Here is a 20,978-nt window from a genome sequence, read left to right on the forward strand (position 1 = left end):
GGGAAGTAGTAAAGAATTCCAGAACGGTGACCCTCCTCTGGTTCAAATTTGGATCGGTTTTCAAGCTGACCTTCTACTAGTAGTTGATAGAAAATACCTTATTTCTTAACCGGATGCACCATCTAGAATTTATCTGTGTCTTTCTAGACCACCTCATGGTGGCCGGCTGGTAACTGGTGTGTTGGAATGCCGTTTCTGAGTGGCGCCAGCACCCTCTTCTAGTTTGTTTTCTGGGGTGGAGTGGGGTGGGGTGGGGGGGACATTTCGGTGCGACAGGCTTGCGGTTGGTGCTGACCAGGTGTGCAATAGGTAGGTTAGAAATGAGGGTCATGATGGGTAGAAAAGACCACTGCCGAAGGAAGGGCAGAGGCTAACCCGATGCCCTGTGAAACGCATGTACTGAATACATCCTAATTTCATCAGTAAAGAGAGTTTTTCCCACTACGCAAATTAAGTGGTTCTCAAGCTTTAGTAGCACAGAATCCCTGAGAGGGCTTTGGGGCCTCCATCGCGAGGGTTTAATCCTGGCAGTCTGGGGTCAAGGTAGGGAAACCACCCCTGTATGTAGCAGGCCTTGACAAAAGCCAAGTTCAGTGGCTTCCAGTGGTGTTCCGGTTGGGGCGCCCCCCCCCCACCCCCCCAGCCCCCCCCCCCCCCCCCCCCCCCCCCGTCACAGGCTGTTTTCGAATCTGGCACTTGTTTTGTTCTGAGAAGTATCCGTCTTTACAAACGGGCAGGCATTTGGGTTGGATACATAACTACAGGGCAAAGGGGCAAATCCTTTTCTGCTTAGCTCTTAAGAGAGGGACAAAGTGCTGTTTGATGGAGACCAACGGTGGGAGAAGAAAGTGCCTCAATGTGCTGAAAAGCGAGAGAAATCCTGCTCTTCGTCGGTCGGACTCTGGAAGTCAGGGCCACAGGAGGATCGGAAGGATATACAGGAAAGTCTCCTGGGAAGAACATTTACAGACTTGTTCGGTCTACAGTTTATAGACATTCTCTAATTAGAAGGTGGCACATTGCCACAGCTTTTATTTCCAGATTATTCCAAAAGCAAACAGTAGCAACGACATTCTTTTAAAATGGCTTTTATTGAGACACTTTTAGGGCTTCTGCAACATGGCTGCTTGGGGATCTTCGTTTCCAGTTCTTAGGTGGCTGAATTCTCCTCCAAATGCCGACAATGCCCTTTTTGACCCCTTAGCGAGGAAACAAACTCATCTGTCTCTGCTCAAATGTTCAACCGGGAACGTACGCCCCCCTCTGCTATTCTATGCGAGTCTCCTTACAACTCCACGTAGGCATCCTGAGCCCGGGCTCCATCCTTCCCACCTAGTAATTTATTAGGCAGCCTAATTTCACCCAAGGGTGAGAGGGTTTCAGTACAGCTGCTATTTACTATCCTTAAGGAAGAGAAAAATATTTCTCAGTGCCAGTTCCTCTGATGTGATCATCTGTGGCATCTTAGTTTGGGGATGTCCTGTCCGAACTATCGTTAGTGGGTGTCTATAGAATTTATCCTCTCCTTACAGAACAGTCTTAACTCCAGGCCAGCCCCAAATGCCCTAAAGGTCCTGGTCTATTCATGTACTTGCTCCTGTAGTTTTTGAGAAGCAGGACGGTACCATTTTAGGAGGTTGGTCAACTTACTGTGGTCTTGTTAATGCTTTTGTTACAGCTGTTTTTGGGAAGGAGTCTTAAAAATTATGGAAGCTGCTGCTTAAGACCCGTTTAGACTAATGTCCCCGAGAGGTGCTTGCTCGGCTTCTGCCCTCTTGTAAGGTCTGGAGCTTTCCATCACTGTCATTACTGAAAACGGTCGCCTAATACTGCCTCCTCGTACTCTTCCACTCTAGTCCAAGCTGCTCTTGGGAATCAAACGTAGTAAATATACTACTTTGATCTTAATAGCCCTTCAGGTATGTGATCTCTAAGCCTTTTTAGTAGCAAGATGGTCAAGAGAATGACAACAAGAGCAGAGAGTAGTTGCCTGTTTAGTACAATTGTTCCCACTGTAAGGCGAAAACTAACATTTACTTCCTTTTAGAAGAAAGAACTGCCAGGGCATTAATACTCTGCTTGCAAATTAATGCCAGGTTGTTAACATCCTTTTATCGAGACATTTACATATATAAGCAGGCTCTGCTCCTTGACAAAAGGGGAACTGAAAAACTCAAGGATGTTTATTTTTGCAGTTAAAAAGGAGAAAGACAAAAGGAAACCAAAAGAAGTTTTAACAGGTGCCTTGAGAGAAAGCATTCCTAACACCAGTGGCACATCTGGGTCTTCTGTTCAGTTTCCTCCATGGCATCGGCTGGCACATGCCATAATGGACACACAGGACTGCAATTTGTAATAAAGCAAATATTTACATTAAGCACAATACAGCAATTTATTTAGATGCTTAAAATGAATACAAAGGGAAATAAAGATCACAAAATTATACAGACTACAACAGTGTGTCATATATTAGATGGTATAAATGAACACGCCGGGGTGGTGTTTAACTAAAGATAAAACTAAATACCCAAAATGCAGCACTCCTTGGTCTGCTGCTTCAACACAACGCACTTTCATACAGATCTAAAAGCTGTCAAAATTAGTAGCTGCAACGTCAATTCTTGCATGTGATTTTTAGCTTAAAAGATTTCAGAAAACAGATCTGAAATGCCAGTTTTTGTTTCTGTCAGCTGTAATGTCAAGGATATTCAGAACGAGAAAAATTCTATAATACAAGAGAGTCCAGATATATATCTTATGTGGCTGGCCTCTGTTGCGAGATTGTACAAGGTTATGTGCAAAAACTAAGTCTGTCCAAAAGTCCATACTAGCGTAGTTTCAGGCTTTTGCTAGGTAAACTAGATAGAGCGTTTATTACACAGCAAGGGCAACACTAAAAAAAGAAACAAATCTAGATGGGTACACAATAACAATATCATCGGCATCACTTGAATAGGTCTAAAAGACTGTACAAATATACATTTCAACTATTCAGAATGAATACATGAAAAAAAATTGATTTTTCCCCGAAGTCTACTATACACATTGGACTGGTAGCTTGAATGTTGGCCCTACACTACCGTGTCAATCAGGGTAACGCTTCCCCAGATCATCCAACCAAACATTTTACAGAGGGAAAGAAATGTTGAGAAGGCAGATAAAATAAACCTCTGCTTTTCCTCATGTGCGTTCGTGAGCCACCAGCTTATCGGTTTTTCACATTTATTTACTGTGTCTGTCACAGCCAGTTCTGAAGCCAGATCAGCCAGTCGTGTGTCACAGACATGGAAGGAAGCACCGCGATTAGCAGTGGCCTCGTATCCCCACAGCCCGGTGACCCAGCACTCAAAAGGCGGTACCAGTCAGAATACAGCTTTGCAGTCCTACCGAAAGGAGAGCGGAGCAGAGCCCCAGGCGGCAGCAGGTCCCCGGTGCCCGAGAACCTGGCACTCAGGCCTGCTGGCTGCTCAGTTTCACGCCGGTCAGGCCGCCGTGCATCGGCTCGGCGACCCCGTCAGTCATGTTGTCAAACTGCTCCCCGTCCTCACTGTCAATTGTGCTATTCTGCCACTCAATCTGTGGGTTAGATAAGCGCTCGTCATTTTCAGATGCATTCTTCCACTGTGACTGGTCCTTGGACCAAAACCCTTCAACTTTTCCATAGGAACTATTCTTCCATTTCAACTGCTCTCTGTCGCCTTGCACGGTAGCCTTTTTTTTGGCAGCTGGCTTACTGCTTCTTGCGTCTTCACTCTGGGAAGACTCATCAGACCAGGTTCCCGCTTTCATTTCACTTGTGTTGTCCTCGAAGTCCGACACCTGTTGGGAACCGGGGCCACTCTCAGACGGAGAAGCACCATCCTTCCACTCAACAGCGTCATCGTGGTCGACGTCACTGTCAGAGGCATCGCGCAGCAGCTTGGTCGGTTCCTCAGTCAAATGAATAGTTTCGTATTTTGAACCATCCTCCTCTTTTTGGTCTAGCTTCTCCTCAGATTCTAAAGCATCCTCAGAAATGACCTTCGGTATGTGCTCCTCTGGGTTATCGCTGGGGATTTTAGGCTCGACTTCAAACACAGGGTCAAAAGGGCTACCACTCCCATTGGATTCTTCCTCCAAATTTTCAAAACTGTCTGAGGAGCTGTCCTCTTCCTTCCCGAGGCTGAGCTTTTTGTCAGCAGTTTTACTAGCATTGACTCGGGAATCCTTCTCGTCATGATTCTCAAACAGCCACTCGGCATCAAAATCCATCTCGTGCTTCACTTTGTTCAGTTCTTTCATGTTGAAGCCCAGTAACACACCAGGCTTGTACTTTTCACAGTCGCGGACACACTTCTTCCTCTTGTTGCTAAAATGGGAAGCAATGTCACTCTTCCACAACCACAAACTGGCAGCCAGCTTCTCAATTTCCCTCCTGGTGGGATAGGGCTGTTTATTGAAATACTTCGTTAGGAAGCTTTTCCTGGCTTCGTAGGAATCATCTTCATGACCCTTGGGGTCTAAAGCTAAAACAACAGGTTCCTCAGGCTTCTCTTCAAAGAAGCTAGGCGAATCACCATCATCGTCTAACTTTCGCTTTTTCAGCAAGGGAAATTCCACTTGCTCGTAAGTGCGCTTGACGGGTGCCAGGCCTGGTGACTGATTAAGCCGAGAGGGTGCATTTGTCTTATCCTGGCCATTCTGGGTCTTTCCAACACCCCTGCAGTGAACTAGATGCAAAGTGATAGTCGAGGCGGTCATGTTGCTGGTGTACACACCAAGGCAATGGATGCATTTGTAGGTGAGCTTTTTTTCCACGGGATGAACCGTCTGAATAACTTGGTGCCTCTCTCGTAGGTGATGGGCAAGTGCATCAGATATGGGTCCTTTTAGGATTGAAAAGCAAAGCGGGCAAAGGGTTTTCCCAACATCTTTTTTATAGGGTACTGCAGCTTGAGGTGAACTTTTAACAGGGATATCTGCCTTTTCCTGAACTTTTGGCTGCGGCTTTGGAGGGACCGGAGGGTTATTCTGGGCATGGTAAGCAACAGATTCCGCTGGGGCATCCCTCAGGTTGTATGTGGTTACAAGGAGATGGATATTAGTGTGACTACCCTGCTGCAAGGTCAAATCAAAGCTCAAAGTGGAGTCTGTTTTAGGTCCCATCTCTTCATCGATGTGAACCATGCGCATGTGTGCCGCCATCTTTTCCACGTCGTTGAAAGTCGAACGGCAATATGGGCAAGACAGACCATGAATTAACATGTGGTTGAGCAGGGTATCTGTGGGCAAATAGCGATTACAGTAGAGGCATTTGCTAGTAAAATTGTGTATTTTCATAATGTAGTTGGCTACTGCTGGGACTTTCTCAGCTTTATGTTCTTTTTCGAAGTGCACACTATAAACATTTTCAGGAAAAAGCTCATTACAGATTGTACATATTTTCCACTTTTGAGTTGAGGAAGTATTGGCTGGGGGAGGGCCCGTGGCAGCTGCAGTAGGTTTGGAACTGGACTGACCTAATACTCTGGATGCCTGTGACTGGGAGAGGGAGGGAGACTTTAACTGGCCTGATGAGAGAGAAGAGGCATTAGCAGACTGCAGGGAGTATCTTGCTGGTGCCTGGGACCTCTGCTCTGACCCAAGCCCGTAAGACCTTCCATTTCCACTCGGAAGCAGCTGCTTCACAGACTGAGACTGCTGAGGGATGGAGACTGGTGCGTTGCCACCTAGACCTAGTCTCATTGACTGACCAACGCCATAGCCCTGGCCTACAGATTTGACTCCGTAGTTATTCTGCTGTAGGTGAACATTGGACATCATGTTGACTCCTGTAGAATTTAAGTTAGGCTTTGGTATTGAGAGTCGATTTACCATCTGCTGTGATGGCAAAGACCGGACATTTCCAGAAGCGAGGGAACCAATTCTTGATTGGAGTCCCATGCCCTTCTTCTCTTGAGGTTTGGGAGCAATTAGCATCAAGGGTTTGGATCGGGGAACCACCACATTTGTGTGCCCAATCATGGCAGTGACCTGATAGCCTATGCGTTCATGGTCTTCGATGACGTGCTGTACCAAAGCTTCGTAGGACTTCGGCATGAAAAGGCATCTCTTGCAGTGAATACTACTCTCTTCCCGGGCATTTGAACCTAAAGGGACTGCACCGTTGAGTGACTTCTCACCTGCCTTTGCTATGTAAGGCGCTGCCACGTGCTGAAAATGTTCCCTGTAAATGTGCTTCCTAACGATTTCATAAAGAGGATCTCGGTAAGTGCACTTCTTACAGTAATAAACAGCTTGTTCTACACTGTCAGCCTGCTTAGGTTTAAGGCCATCATTTTTGCTTTTATCTTTGAAAGTGCTGAGGCTGCTACTTGGTGCGCTGGCGTTTGGAGCATGAAATATTTTAATGTGTGTTTCCAAAGTCTTTTTGTCTGCATTGAAGGTACAGTAGGGGCAATTAAGGAGAATCCTATTTTCAAAGTCTTCACTATGGACATTCCGGAAATGACTTTTGTAGGCAGAGAAGAATTTTGAAGAAAATGGACAAGCACTGCAGCAAAAAGGTTTCGTCCGGTAGTCCTAAAGAAAAGACAAAATGTGGAATCAGAAAGCCACTTCAGAAAAGATAGTAATAGGTTCTAGATTTTCTCCCCCAGATGTTTTCTATTTTTCAAATAGAGATATAATGCTATTTTTAGAACTGAAACTCAAATGCATCGATATAATTTTTTTCCTTTTGCAAACTTAAATTGTAAAATATAAATCCAAATGAGAAAGCTGTTTTAAACCAAGTAATTTTATTTGGGTCCCCGAGTATTAAAAAACCCCCTCAATTCTAAGCTTCCCCTCAATGTTTAGAAAAGAGCAAAGTCATATTTGCTGATTGCTTTTAGAGAAGTCAAAGACAAATGGATTCAAAGATAAACATTTTACAGTTAGAAATGACAAAAATAAATACTGTGAAATCACTCTCACTCTTGCAAAAGGTTCCAGATTTACTATTCAGTGAAAGTCAGGGCCCAGCGTGCTACAGTGCCATTAGGCAGTAGGATATAAAGATACACTTTTCATCCCTCCCATCATGGAAAATCTTCAAAAATCTCAAAACATTTTTTCCCTCTGATCGAAGTGCAGTGTAGTATTTAGATTTCATCACTGATCAAAAAGCTACTGATTTGAAGGGCTGGCTTTCTTCTATAAGCCATGGTCTCTCTTCTCAAGCAAGAGCAGCTTCAAAAGAACTAATGAAGTGCTAGCTGCTTTGATTCAAATTAAGAAGTTCAATAAAAATTTCCCATAGACTATGAGGAGTGCATGATGTTAAAAATCCAATGAAGTACTGCAGAATATACTGGTATCAAAGAGCAACTTCCAGAATTATGCTCATTAGGGCTTGTGCAGTTTGTCCTTTGAAGACCAGTGAAACACAGGCAGGGCAAGAGATTATCTTTTCTCCCTAGAAACCTACTTTGTTTCAGATACTGTCTGACACAAAATAAAATACTCTGCTTCTCCTTAAAGCTCAATCCCCTATTCAGAGTTAGAATGTGGAGCTTTGGGATTCGTTAAACCGAATTAAGTGACACGTGCCACTGGAAGGCTTTTACATTTTTAGACTTCTGGTGCATACCTTTTTTCCCTGAGATATGGATAAGAAAAAACCAGGTAACTATACTTTCAAATTTCTGAGGCAGAGTTTAAAAGTACTTCCACAATTTAAAACCTTTGCTCAAGTATAAGAGATCAATAAATATAGAACTAGGGGCGCCTGGGTGGCTCAGTGGGTTAAGCCTCTGCCTTTGGCTCAGGTCATGATCTCAGGGTCCTGGGATGGGGCCCCACATCGGGCTCTCTGCTCCGCGGGGAGCCTGCTTCCCCTCCGCCCTCTGTCTGCCTATGATCTCTGTCAGTCAAATAAATAAATAAAATCTTAAAAAAAACAATTACAGAACTACAGTCACTACTGAAATAGGTGATGATGAAGTCTGCAGTGACAATCACTTCTCCCTGTGGGACAGAAACCACTACCCATACCACCTTCTCTGGTACATCTTTACCTCCTGATACTTGCTGGCGTCACTGGTGCCTTGGATTACCTAAGAGTGTTCTTAATTCCAATTTGAAAAATTTAAGTGACACCTTTCTGTCACTACCGTCCTATAAAGCCACCCATCATCCCCTTCCCCATGCGCTGGCTTAGCAAACCCAGAGGTTGGACGATACCAACACAGAAAAAAACACCTTCTCAAGAAATAACATGAACTGTGACAGACACAAAAAAATGACGGATGGCCTAGATGAACAGGATACTGGAGGGTGCATTTCGGAAACAGAAATAGAAGAGCGAAAGTACTGCTGATATACAGTAGACCTTAGAACATTTAAGTAACAAAATTTCCCATTATTACACTTTAAAGTTTCAGTCCAATGACAAAAAAGATTCTTCCAAGTTCTCCCTGCCAGTTAGGGAAACTGAAATAATCAACTTTGACATTTTCCACACAAGGTTACGGCCCACAAAACAATGCATCGCTATGAGAGGCCTAGAGCTGAAAAGGGAGTACACCAAGGAGGCTGCCATTTGGGGAAGTCCCCTGTGCTACTTACCTGATTTTTTGTAAGTGAAGGGTCCCAGAGTCCTACATCCTCCCATGTAGTGTTTTTCAAATAAAAGTCATTAGGTTCAAACTGTTTAAAATCCTAGAAAAACAGTGAAAGAAGTTTACAAAAACATAGTGGTATCAACTTTAGCCCAACCTCTCTTATAAATCCCATCTCTTAGCTAGAACTGGGAAGACACACAGAAAAACCAATCCCACCAAGAACTAAACTAGGAATGATAAGGCTCAGGAAATTAAAAAAGGCATACGGAAGTTGCATTCAACATTTCCTAACAACTGAACATTCCCCAAATGGTCAGCTAGGTTTCCAAGGAAACCACTGGAAGTTCTAATTAAGTAAAAACTTCAGCCACGTAGTAATACCAAAGCTCCTTTTATCAAAGTATTGTAACTCCTCAGTTGTAGCATTAGAATGGAGTGTAAGCTAGCGATGTCTGCTTACAGCACCATGGATGTGATATTCTGGGGGACACAGGGGTGGAAATGGACGGGGAAGAAAACTCAGGATTTCTAAACCCACAAAAGGAAGAAAGCTATCCGAAGAAAAGTAAGCAGTATTACGTTAAATTTATACTCTTATGTAAAAATTTAATGGCCCATTTCCCCCCAGGCCAGGAAGATAGAAAGTCTCAGGAGAAAATTCCCCTTGACTCCTAAAAGGTTCACAGTTCAGTGTGGGAAAATCAAGCACATATAAATTCCACAGTACGTAATCGGTGTAATAATGGGAGGAACACATCAAATGCGGGATAGAAGAGGCACCTTAACATTGGCATTATTTAGTCTTGTGCAGATTATTCCACTGGGTGCAAAGTGGAATGAGATGGACTGTTTTATCGGGCAGATCTGCCTGAATTTGAGGGGCTGGAGAGGCAGTGAACTTCCACACGGGGGATAACGTAACTAGAGAAGCCCACTTTTGAGAAGCTTCAGTCTTCATGAAAATACCCCCCCAAGTATTATTCATGGGAGTCAGAAAAAGAAAATCTGTTGCATGAAGGAAACTGCTTTTTAACTTTCAATTCCATCCAAACAGTTGCTGAACGCCTATTATGTACCCAGCACTGTGCTAGGTGCTGGTAATACACGGAGGGACAAGGTAGTTACGGTTCCTGGCCAGATGCAACTTAAAGGCTAGTGGGGAAAACAGCTTTAAATATTTCAATCAGAGGCTCTGACCAACTAAACCACAAGACCTGGAGTAATGAGATCTGGAAAAGGAGGAGACCAGTACACTGGCTATCCCACAGGGCTGCTACAAAGCTCAGAAAAAAGGTCAGAAAAAACAGTTTGCAAAAGTCCAAACTGTTATACAAGGGGGAAGATAATAGTGTATGATGGGTCAGAAGGGCCAACAAATGCTCATCCTAAGGAAAGAGACAACAAGCACGCAAACCACCATACCTCAACAATCAGAAGGTCAACCAGAACACTCAGGCATATCAGAATGAGAACAGGCTCTGGAGCCTGCAGAAAGACCCTACCATACGCTTAGCTGTGAGGTGGACCTAAATCTTTACTGGTTCTTCATTGTAAACTGGAGATAAGAATTCCTGCATCCCCCCCCCAGGGGCTGTTCTAAGAATGTGAAATTAGAGACAATTTTAAAGCACCTAAAATGTCTGACATGTTACACCCTCACCAGTAGAACTGCTTTTGCTTCATGATGCAAAGATGAAAAAGCCCATTTTAGGGAGAAGGGAACAAGTTAAGTCAACTGAGAAAGCTCGGGTGAAGCTAATGCTGCGGTTACAATTCAGAATCACAACTAAGAATTAACCAATCCCGGCTGCTGACACAAAGTAATGGATCAGAAGCTGAGTCATGTTAAAATTTAAAAAATGGCATGCTACTTACTTCTATGTGTTCTTTACAGTATTCCAACCCAATGTCACTAAGTATTTTTTTCACAGTTTTCCGGGCTTTTCTTAAACTGCCAAGATTGTTGACAGGAAGTTGGAACATAGTTTCTATTGGAAAAAAAAATTTAAGTCAAGTCAAAACACGTACAACTTGTAATATTTCCTACTTCCACTGATGGTAGGACCACAAACCCTGGCCCGCTGACAAAGGAGGAGAGTAGATACCCTTATCTAATATGTTCCGATTACTTATAAAGCAGACAGGCAAAGTAAGCGCTCTCTGATCTTTTCTATTTTTAACAGGGCGCTTTATGTTATATATCAACTGTGGGTCTAATCTGGCACAATTCTAATTAAGTTCATCACCAAACTGGTTTTTTTAAAAGTTGAGAATTAGGTTAATAATACCAACCGATTATCTTAAAATTGAGTGTTAGTGCTTTTTTCCTTGTGATGTTGAGCCTCTGAAAATAGAAAAATGTTCACCATTTCAGCATCATTATCACAAAATTTTGAGTGCCAGGGAAAAGAAGTTTTTGTTTTCTGGGAACTGTCCTGCACATTGCTAAGAAATATCCTTTAGTGTTTCCAAATACTATCCAAACTAAAGACACTACTGGTTGTGTACCTAGCCCCCCAGCCAGCAGGACCCCTGGACAAAGGCACTTAAGCATCAGGGCAGATGATGACTGTGTTACAGACTTTAGGGGATCCTCTTGAAAAATAAAAGCTTACATGTATGTGTGAAGGAACTGAAAAATTATTTAAATGACCTAATACATTAAAAGCACAAATTTAGGTCCATTTCCCCCAAGTTCCTTAAAAAACAAAAGTTAAAATAAAATTAGTATTTGTATGGCTTCTATGTGACCATAAATGTTTCCTATAAAATACGGTAAGAATTTATCATCAATGTAATAATCCAAATAAATTTTGTAGAATATTAAATAGTTCCAAAAATCAAAACCAGAGGCAAACCCAAAAGCCAAAGCAATAGGAATTAAAGTTTAATACACACAAATCTGGTTTGCTAATTAATAAAGGCTGTTACTCTATAATACCACTACCATTTGTAAGTACAACCATAATCAACTAATCCAAATGTAATACAGTATCATGTTACCTCATTTATTATTCTAATCCAAAAATCAATATTAACTATGAGAAATGGGAAAGAGTAAAGCCTACCAAAACAAACAACTCCTACAAATTCTCAATCTGGATGTGTCATCAGAACTGAGAAGTTTCAAAATATTCTACATGAAGTACAAAGTATAACTGAGGCCAAAAAGAAATGCATTTCACTAACTAACACTGCTTACTCTTCCCATCCTCAGCAGCTAAGAAGCATGACTATGTGTCCTTCACACTCTCTGCCATCTGACAATCTGCATAGTACTTAAGAGTGGACTCAGAAGTCACTTTGGTTACAAATTAATGTGCATTCAAAGACAGATCCATTATTCCTTGTGGAAATTTTATTGCTAAATTGTTTTAAACCATCTTTTTGAAAGTATTAGATCAGTTGCTTAATGCAACTATTCCCACAACCAGGTCAGTGAGAGAGAACCACCCAACAGCAATGTTTCAGAAATATAGCAAATGTTACAGGCTAGTTCTGAAGAGCCCAGGCATCCAAACAGATGCCCACCAACGCCCAAGTCTGAGAAGAGACATCTTGTTTCTCTATTCATTTCATAAACTCTCTGTGGGCCCAAATCCAGCAGTTCTTTTGGAACTTCCCAAGTCAGTCCTGCTTCACTTAAGAGGAGAGATGAGCCCAGAGGGCAGCCACTGGTTTCCCCCGCCTTCTGGTTATATGCAGCTGAACATCTCAGCAGAAACAAATACACAATGATTGGGAATGTCACCACCACTGAAGCCACCAGTCTATACAGAAAGCACCCAGGGAATTAAACTGCAGCCAAGGATAAAGGAAAACTCATTCTCCTATGGGCAATATATCAGGCTTTCTCAGTGCCCACCACCCACGGCTAACCAAGTTGTCTTAAGACCTCCATCTGAAGCACCTCCCTGCATGGTAGGCCCCCAGTTTATACACCTACAGTTCTAGAAATGTCAGTATGTTCATAAAGGAGCTTCGTTACAGGAAACTTGTAGTTTATAAAATGTGGTATTTCAGCCATGGAGTAAATCTCAAGTCTACTTAGGCTGAATTAAACAGGCATATAATTATTGAACACTGCTTACCAGAAAATGTTGTATAAAAATGTTTTTTAAATGATTAGCAACTAGGAGGAATCTAAATTAAAGTTTATACTGAAAGATGCAGAATTACTGGCATTGCAGAATTAAATTATTGGCATTGTTAATGGATCTGGGGACTTCTCTCTGCCCTCTCCCCAGATGGAGGGACCCTCTATGTATTTGCTTATGGAGGTCACTTAAGATTTTGTCCATCTGGAGCTAGAATAACTCATTCATTTATGTGTGTTAGCATCATCAAAAGCATTTACAAAGACTCCTGTGTTTTTTTTTTTTTTAAGATTTTATTTATTTATTTGACAGATAGAGATCACAAGTAGGCAGAGAGGCAGGCAGAGAGAGAGAGAGGAGGAAGCAGGCTCCCTGCTGAGCAGAGACCAACGTGGGGCTCGATCCCAGGACCCTGGGATCATGACCCGAGCTGAAGGCAGAGGCTTTAACCCACTGAGCCACCCAGGCGCCCCAAGACTCCTGTTTTTTAAGTAAAACTTTATAGAACAGGCACACAGTGTTAGAATATAAGTAAAGAAGGATCCCTCCTGCTCTTATCCTTCTGCCATGGAGCTCCCTTTCTGTAAGGAGCCACTGTTATATCAAGCTTTTCTGCAACAAGCCAGAATTCAACTCTGTGAATGTTAGGATTATTATGGGTGACAAGATAAAGAACTCAAGGGCCCTATAGGTTGTTTTCCCCAGCCTCTTGCTTGCTGTTAAGAAAGAACTTTGGGGGGCGCCTGGGTGGCTCAGTGGTTTAAGCCACTGCCTTCAGCTCAGGTCATGATCTCAGGGTCCTGGGATTGAGTCCTGCATCGGGCTCTCTGCTCGGCAGGGAGCCTGCTTCCCTCGCACTCTCTCTGTCAAATAAATAAATAAAATCTTAAAAAAAAAAAAAAAAAAAAAAAAAAGAAAGAACTTTGGGGTGCCTGGGTTGCTCAGTGGGTTAAGCCTCTGCCTTTGGCTCAGGTCATGATTCCAGGGTCCTGGGATGGAGCCCCGCATCAGGGTCTCTGCTCAGCGGGGAGCCTGCTTTCCCCTCTCTCTCAGCCTGCCTCTCTGCCTACTTGTGATCTGTCTCTGTCTCTCTCTCTGTCAAATAAATAATTAAATAAATAAATAATCTTAAAAAAGAAAAAACTTCAAGGGGCCCCTGGGATCAAGGCCTGCATCAGGATCCCTGCTGAGAACGGAGCTTGCTTCTCCCTCTCCTGTTCCTCCTTTCCCCCTCCTTGTTTTCTGTCAAGTTTTCTTTTCTTTAAAGAAACAACTTCAAATCAACAGCTGGCTTCAGGGTTCATCAATGTTATCTATTTGATTCATACATAAAAACTTTTACAAGAATTACTCCTGGCCCTCTGCACCCCTCAAAAGTCCTCTGATTTAGAAATGTACAAGGGGCGCACACCCTAAGTGACTGAGGGGCAGGAACAGAGTAAATAGGAAATCAACTGTTTGAGATTAAGGGCTGATCCCTCATTTTTTAATAGAAAGAGGGCTAAAAACAAAATATTTAGAATAATTACTCTTAAGTAGGAAGAACCTTTAATGTCAAAAATTGCCAGAAGAGGGGCTTTCTCTCCAGATTTGTCCCTAAGTGGCTAGTCCTTTCTCTTAAGCCTCCTTGTCTGTCAGAATGGCCATTTCACCAGGTCAGCACCATTATCCCAATACCAAGGGGTGCTCCTCCAGTCAAACCAAAAAGCTTTCAGCTCATGGCAAAAAAGGGGAAAATATCCAATTTAATAGACTGGAACCACTGTTCTCCTGTTTATCAGTCATTTTTGAAGAACCTATACTTTGTCACTGTACTGGGAACAGAGAGATGAACAGGACACAGTTCTTCCCTTCCACAATCCATCATGTCTAGGGGCCGGGAACTAGAGCACACAGCAGGCACCTGGCCACTGGAGTAAAGAAGACGGCTTCTGCCTGCCAAACGGCCTCTCGGAGCCACCTCCTCCATCAGAGCAGTGTGTGTCTGACTCAGGTCCACCGATCGGAGTGTTCTACCTCTGCCGACACTGAGACTGGGAGAACCAGATGTGTGCCCCAAACAAGGCTGATAGTGATGCTGAAAAGGACTGAGGACCTGCTACTACATGGAGAAAGCAGAGGGAGGGAAAGACTCCCACTCAACAATACTTAAAGTCCTCAGTCCAGCAGTGCTGGACAGCCCCTTCCAAAGACTCTTCCTGACCAAGAGCCAAGTACATGACCACTTTTGCTTAAGCCTTGGTTCATGTTCCCTGCACCCAAAAGTCTTTGTAGACCCACTGGGCAGGAGGACACAGAAGAGGAAGTGAACAAGAGAAAAGATGAAGAAAATTTATGCCAAGTAATTACACTTATTTATTGGGTCTAGGAGAAAGAGTAAGTCTGTTAGGAAAACAGAGTTCTTCTGAAAGATGCTTTGGCCCCTGGTTTCATTAATCAAAAACAAAAACACCGAATGGTCAAACACCTCCACCATTTTTTTTTTTTTATAGACAGGGAGGTCGGTGTGGGCGGAGGGCCAGAGGAAGAGAGAGAATCCCAAGCAGGTTCATGCACAGTGCAGAGGCCAACATGAAGCTTGATCCCACAACGCTAAGATCATGACCCAAGCCAAAATCAAGAGCTGGATGCTTAACTGACTAAACCACTCAGATGCCCCTCCCCCCAATACTTTAGAATATTAGAAAGGGAGCGCCTGGGTGGCTTAGTTGGTTAAGCGTCTGACACTTAATTTTGGCTTGGGTCATGAGATGGCCCTGCATCAGGCTCTGCACCTGACATGGCGACTGCTCAAAACTCTCAATCTCACCCTCTGCCCCTCCCCCCCAAAATAAAAATAAAAAAGAACCATTGAAAGATCTGGGGGGAAAGCTCAATGACCTATTAATAAGAGAGTCAACATTTGCAAGTATTTTATTAACAACTTAAAATGAGTAGCGTTTGGGTAAGTATATGCCATCTGATGAACTAGACTTAAAAATATCAATTTTTAAGAATGATTTAAATTCACTGCTGAATGTTTCAGCCACATCCCTTCCTATTGATCTTTGTGAATTTTACCCTCACCTACTGATTGGGTCCAAAACATTAAAGTTTTACTAATAATCCTGGCCAAACTTCTACTCATGTGCTTTCTTAGAAAGCAAGAGTCAGATGGCAGAAATGAAAAATCTGAGATCTGTAGCCCTAGGCTAGAGATGAATTGAAAACATACATAGAAGACTGATCAAATACAGGTTTCTCTTTCCCTTCCAAATACCAAAACTAAAAATACTCCTTTACTCCACATACCAAGAGAGAAATGAGGCAGACTGAGCCTGTCTCATGAGGAAGGATCTATAGGATGAACCTGCACAGGTGAAGAATAACAACATCTCAATGACTGTGAACATCACTTAAGCAAAGAAGTCATTATCTGAGAAACATAATTATAATCATTTATGAAACAACAGATCAAATCAGGTATTGGATTGATGCTCTTCTGGGTCAGGAAGACAGAGAGGGGATCCCGAGAGCAGATGGTTCTAGTTTAGCCCACTCACGGCAAGGTTTGCAGGATCTGATGTACCAAGAGTCAATGAGGCCTGTCTATGTACGTGAGAAGGTTCCTTGCAAAGGGATCGAGGATGACATCACTTAGTCTGTTTTTTGGAGTAGGGAAAAAGAAGAAAAACATCTGTTAACTGTGCCCACAGAAAGTTAAATAACAAAAACAAAAACAAAAAAACACCCCACAAACTTTAAACCTTTGACCAGGCACAGTTAATCAAATAAGCCAGGAGAAAAAAAAAAAAAGCCTCCAGATCAAACTTTTCCAGATTATCTTTTAAGCTACTGCAAGTGTGGATGTTAACATGACATTTTCCAGGATATAATCTTCATATTTTTATGTGCCTTCTTAGGTTTCCCAAGTTCTTCATAGGAACATACGGTATTTATTTAACATACCAGAAAATACAGAAGTAAATATGATAGCATGCCCTAATTTCCATCACCTGCAATTTTCTCCTATCTGTGAACCAAAATCTGCAGAGTGACAACTATGCATCAGGTGTATCAGTGAATACAAATTGACAATTTTGTTAAGAAAACGTTTCTAACACTGCACTGACAGCTAGACAGGAATGGTTACTTCTTCCTGGTAACTCCTAAACACAAGCTGCGTGGTCTAAACAAATGGTTTTCAACAAGCTCCACCCCCCCTTTATTATTTATTTATTTATTTTTAAAGATTTTATTTATTTGACAGAGATCACAAGTAGGCAGAGAGGCAGGCAGAGAGAGAGAGGAAGGGAAGCAGGCTCCCCACTGAGCGGAGAGCCCGACGCGGGGCTTGATCCCAGGACCCTGAGATCATGACCTGAGCCGGAAGGCAGAGGCTTTAACCCACTGAGCCACCCAGGCGTCCCTCCTACCCCCCTTTTAAAGAGGAAACCCTTGTTTCTGAAATTTTAGCTGACTTATAAAAAAGAAAGAAAGAAAAAAAGCGGAGGGGCTCAGAGGTTGAACTGGCAGGAAGAAGGAGGAAAACTTCTCAGTTACTAAGTATCTCCTTGAAATAGTTACTTGTCTAAACTAAGCTTCTAATGAGAATTTATACCAAGGTGAGCTGTTTCAAATGTAGAATGAGGACCTAGTGGACAATCAACCAAAGCAGAAGTTTGATGGCTACAGCAGAATTCTAAGTTTACTGAAAATCTCCCCTGAGTAAAATTACAGTCTGATCAGAGTATGGTTGTCAGAAGCCCATAGTAAACCTAAGGATTAGAATACAGTTTATACTTTGGTGGTGTCCTTTAAACATTTCTACATTAAGCTGTAAAGAAAAACACACATCTGAGAAAATCTTTTAGTGGGGGTGGGGGGTGGGATCAAAGGCTGGAAGTAAGTCCATTACTAGTGAAGAAAAACAGCAGCTGTATTTTCTATGTTAATAAAAACTAGGAAGACATTTTAACTACTACAATATAGACAGTTTCATTTTTGGTAACATCATCAATCCAAATTAACACATAAGAAGAAATTCAGATCCTTGATATTACATCAAGAAAACAGAGTATTTTCTAATGTCACACAGATGCAAGTATTTATATAAAGATCTTATAACCTGTGCTGGGATTTAAGGATCAGATATATGTGAAGTTTCTTTAAACCACTAACTAAAAAGACTGTTTTGTTAAGAGGCACAGACATTTTAAGAAGACTGTCATAAATCTTCATGCTACCCAAGATGGTACCTTTTTTTTTTTTTTTAAACGGATTTTGTGATGTCTCTGTGGAAACATTTAGGACCCATTAAAATAAAAACTAGGCAGAAAGAAAAACATCACTTCCTTATTTATGTGCTCACTTTTCCTCCTACCACCCCCTCAGCAACATACTTAATACCTGTCAATATCACTGAGTAAAACTGTGGTCACTGTAAAACACTGTTTCTTTTTATAATCAGTAAGTGCTTATCTTTCCTGACTATTCTGGGATCAGAAATAGTGAAGAGAGATACCTTATTTGTTTTCTAAGGGTGTCACTGAGTCCTATATTTAAACTAAACCAGTTGCAAATATGTTTATATGTTTGTATTTTGAAAAAATAAACCCCATAAAGCCTTTTTAGAACAACCCTCCAATGAGTGAGCATGTTGAGAGCCCAGAACCTACATTTGGTCTGGAAGAAACCATCCTTCTCCATCTTTCCACAACAACAACAAACATAGTCCTAAACAGAAGCAACTAATCTTTCAATTTCCTATAAGCTCGGGTAAAAGATGCTGCAGATGCCAGAGGCTCTTCAGAGAAAGGCAGACCTAACTGTCTCCTCTCTTTCTCAATTCCAAATACGACAGAACAAGTAACTGACAATCCAGGGCAGAGTGCTCTTCTGGATTAGCAGTAAAACTGTGCAGTGTGACAGTGGTGAGAAAATAAAGTTTAGACTCTTTTCTCCTTAAGTAACGGAAAATGTGCAATAGTGTTGAGGCTAAAAGGGGGGGCTTATTTGTAAAGCCCAGGAGGATTAGGAAAACTGCTTGCAAATGAAGACACACTTGTACCAAAAGCCAACTCTGAATAACGAACACCAATTATATTGCATAGGTTATTGTATTAGAACACTGTTAATAAAGACAAGAAGCCGACAGAAAAAACCCTAACCCTAACTTTTGTTTTCTTCTATAATCATCTACTAACTGCACTGGCTTTTACTATTCTCTAATTTAAAAATTGCAGTGGAGTTAATTGTGTCAAATACAAAACTGCCTCCAGAAAAAAAAAAACCACCACTTTGATTGTCTTGAAGTTTTTACCAAATCAATGATTAAATTCCACAGTTTTTATACTTTTTTGGGGGGGGGGTAAGTAGACTTGTTACTTATGAAAGGCAAAATGAGTACATTTCCCTAAATATAGCATCTGGTACAGCAATGCTTGGTCACAGGAATACTTTTGGCCACAGTCTATAAACAATGTGTGAATCCCTTCCACAAGTAGCCCCGCTCTAATCTAAGACACTTTCTCTGCCTGATCACAAGTGAGCGGAGCACAAACCCTGCCGGGCAGTTTGTTCCACATTGGACATCTCTGTTCACAAGCCCACAGTTCTCAGTTCAGCCTACAGAAATTGAATTCCCTAGCCACAGAACAGCCTTTCACATTTTTAAGACCCTTCCTCCTTCCCTCCTCCCAAGTCAAGCATGCTCAGTTCTTTTCACCATTACTTCTGTTATCACAGGAGCCAATCGCTAGTGGATGCGCTCTGGTCTGTCAATCTCTCTGGTGCCCTGAACAAACTTATTCCAGACGTGACACAATCAGAAGTCAAGTGGGACAACACTTCTCTAGTTCTAGATATTTTCTTAAAAATTTTATTATTTTTACTATTAGAGAGAAAGAGAGGGTATGAGTGGGGGAAGGGAGAGAGAGAATTCCAAGCAGATGCTGCGTCTGGTGGAGGGCCCAATGTGGGGCTTGATACCACGACCCTGAGATCATGAACTGAGCCAAAAATAAAGAGCTGGGTGCTTAACTGACTGAGGCATCCAGACAGACACCCCCATTATTATTATTTTTTTTTGAAGTAATCTCTGTGCCCAACATAGGGCTTGAACTCATGACCCAGAGATCAAGAGTCACATGCTCTACCTGAGATATTATTTTTAAATTAATGTTCCCAGAAGGTGTACTGTGTTGGTGACAGCCACTTTACATAGATTACAACAATCAACCAAGATCTTTTATTTTTTTTTTTTTTTAAATGTGTTGTGCTTCTCAGTATTAGGTAGTTCAGTTGGTAGGAACAAAAACTTTCTGTACTGAATCCAAGTCTGGTTAAAGGGAAGTTAACTATCAAGTCTTTAAGTATCTTCTCAGTTAAAGGGGCACGTACATTCTGATTCCAAAATGTAGCACTGTGAATCACTGAAAGAACCGAAGGGTTGCCTCATCTACTCTCTTCTCATTTTACAGATTAGCAACTGAGGTGACGTAACTGGCCTAAGGTGATCAGCTTGTCCGTGACAGACGGGGGTCTCAAGGTTATCTCCAGATCTAGGATGCTGCACTCCTCCCACTACCCTTGTAGAAGAAGCTCTTACCTCAGACATTAAAGGTAAACAAGAGCATGCTAAATACATACACTGAAAGTGCCAGAACTTCATACTCTAAGTTGGAACAACCTCAAACAAGTTCAACCAAACGAGCTCAAGTGATGAAACAGATTAAGAATACACACACATCTCAGGTCAGATGGTCCCGCCAGATCCAGAGAAGAACTGAAACAAGAACCTAGCTTTGAGACCACTTGCCCGTAAGTGCTCTTAACCATCACCATGGATGCCAAGAATCAACAGATAGTCACATCAGGAAGATAATCCCGATTGTGTTAATACCCTGCAAAATGAAAACCACAACCTTGGTATCCCTCAATAAGAACAGCTTTTCAAAAACAGATGTATCCTATGCCTCTCTTTTATCACCTTCCCATTATCAATACTCAAAACATGCTATTCCAAAAATTGCTTGGGAAAGCGGAGGCTTTAATGATCCTTCTTTTTCTGGACAGTAGGGTTAGGCAGGAGGGCAGTCTGCTTTCAACTACCTCTTAGGCTCCTTTTTGCAAATAAAGTTGTTTGTTTTTATTACAAAAGCAACTGGGAAATAAAAACATATATATACACCAAAACCTGTACACGAGGGTACCTGGGGGACTCACAGTCAAGCGTCTGATTCTTGACTTTGGCTCGTGTTGTGATCTCATGGGTGGTGAGACAGAACCCTGCATGGGTTCTGCTCTCAGCTTGGGA

At 42.1% G+C, this 20,978-nt stretch overlaps 1 protein-coding gene across 3 annotated transcripts in view; it reads right to left on the minus strand.

Annotated features, from left to right (window-relative positions):
* Positions 1 to 1,073: 1,073 nt before the first annotated feature.
* The window catches only part of LOC123926669 (activity dependent neuroprotector homeobox), a 32,655-nt gene continuing 12,750 nt past the window's right edge, over positions 1,074 to 20,978 (minus strand). For all 3 annotated transcript variants that reach the window (XM_045980613.1, XM_045980614.1, XM_045980615.1), the window contains 3 exons: positions 10,461 to 10,573; positions 8,590 to 8,682; positions 1,074 to 6,561 (listed from right to left, as the gene is read on the minus strand). In XM_045980613.1, the coding sequence (XP_045836569.1) occupies positions 3,451 to 6,561; positions 8,590 to 8,682; positions 10,461 to 10,568 (3,312 nt within the window). In that variant the 5' untranslated portion in view covers positions 10,569 to 10,573 and the 3' untranslated portion in view covers positions 1,074 to 3,450. The remainder of the gene's footprint in view (positions 6,562 to 8,589; positions 8,683 to 10,460; positions 10,574 to 20,978) is intronic.

This window comes from Meles meles, chromosome 16 (assembly GCF_922984935.1).
Source record: "Meles meles chromosome 16, mMelMel3.1 paternal haplotype, whole genome shotgun sequence".
Lineage (NCBI taxonomy): Eukaryota > Metazoa > Chordata > Mammalia > Carnivora > Mustelidae > Meles > Meles meles.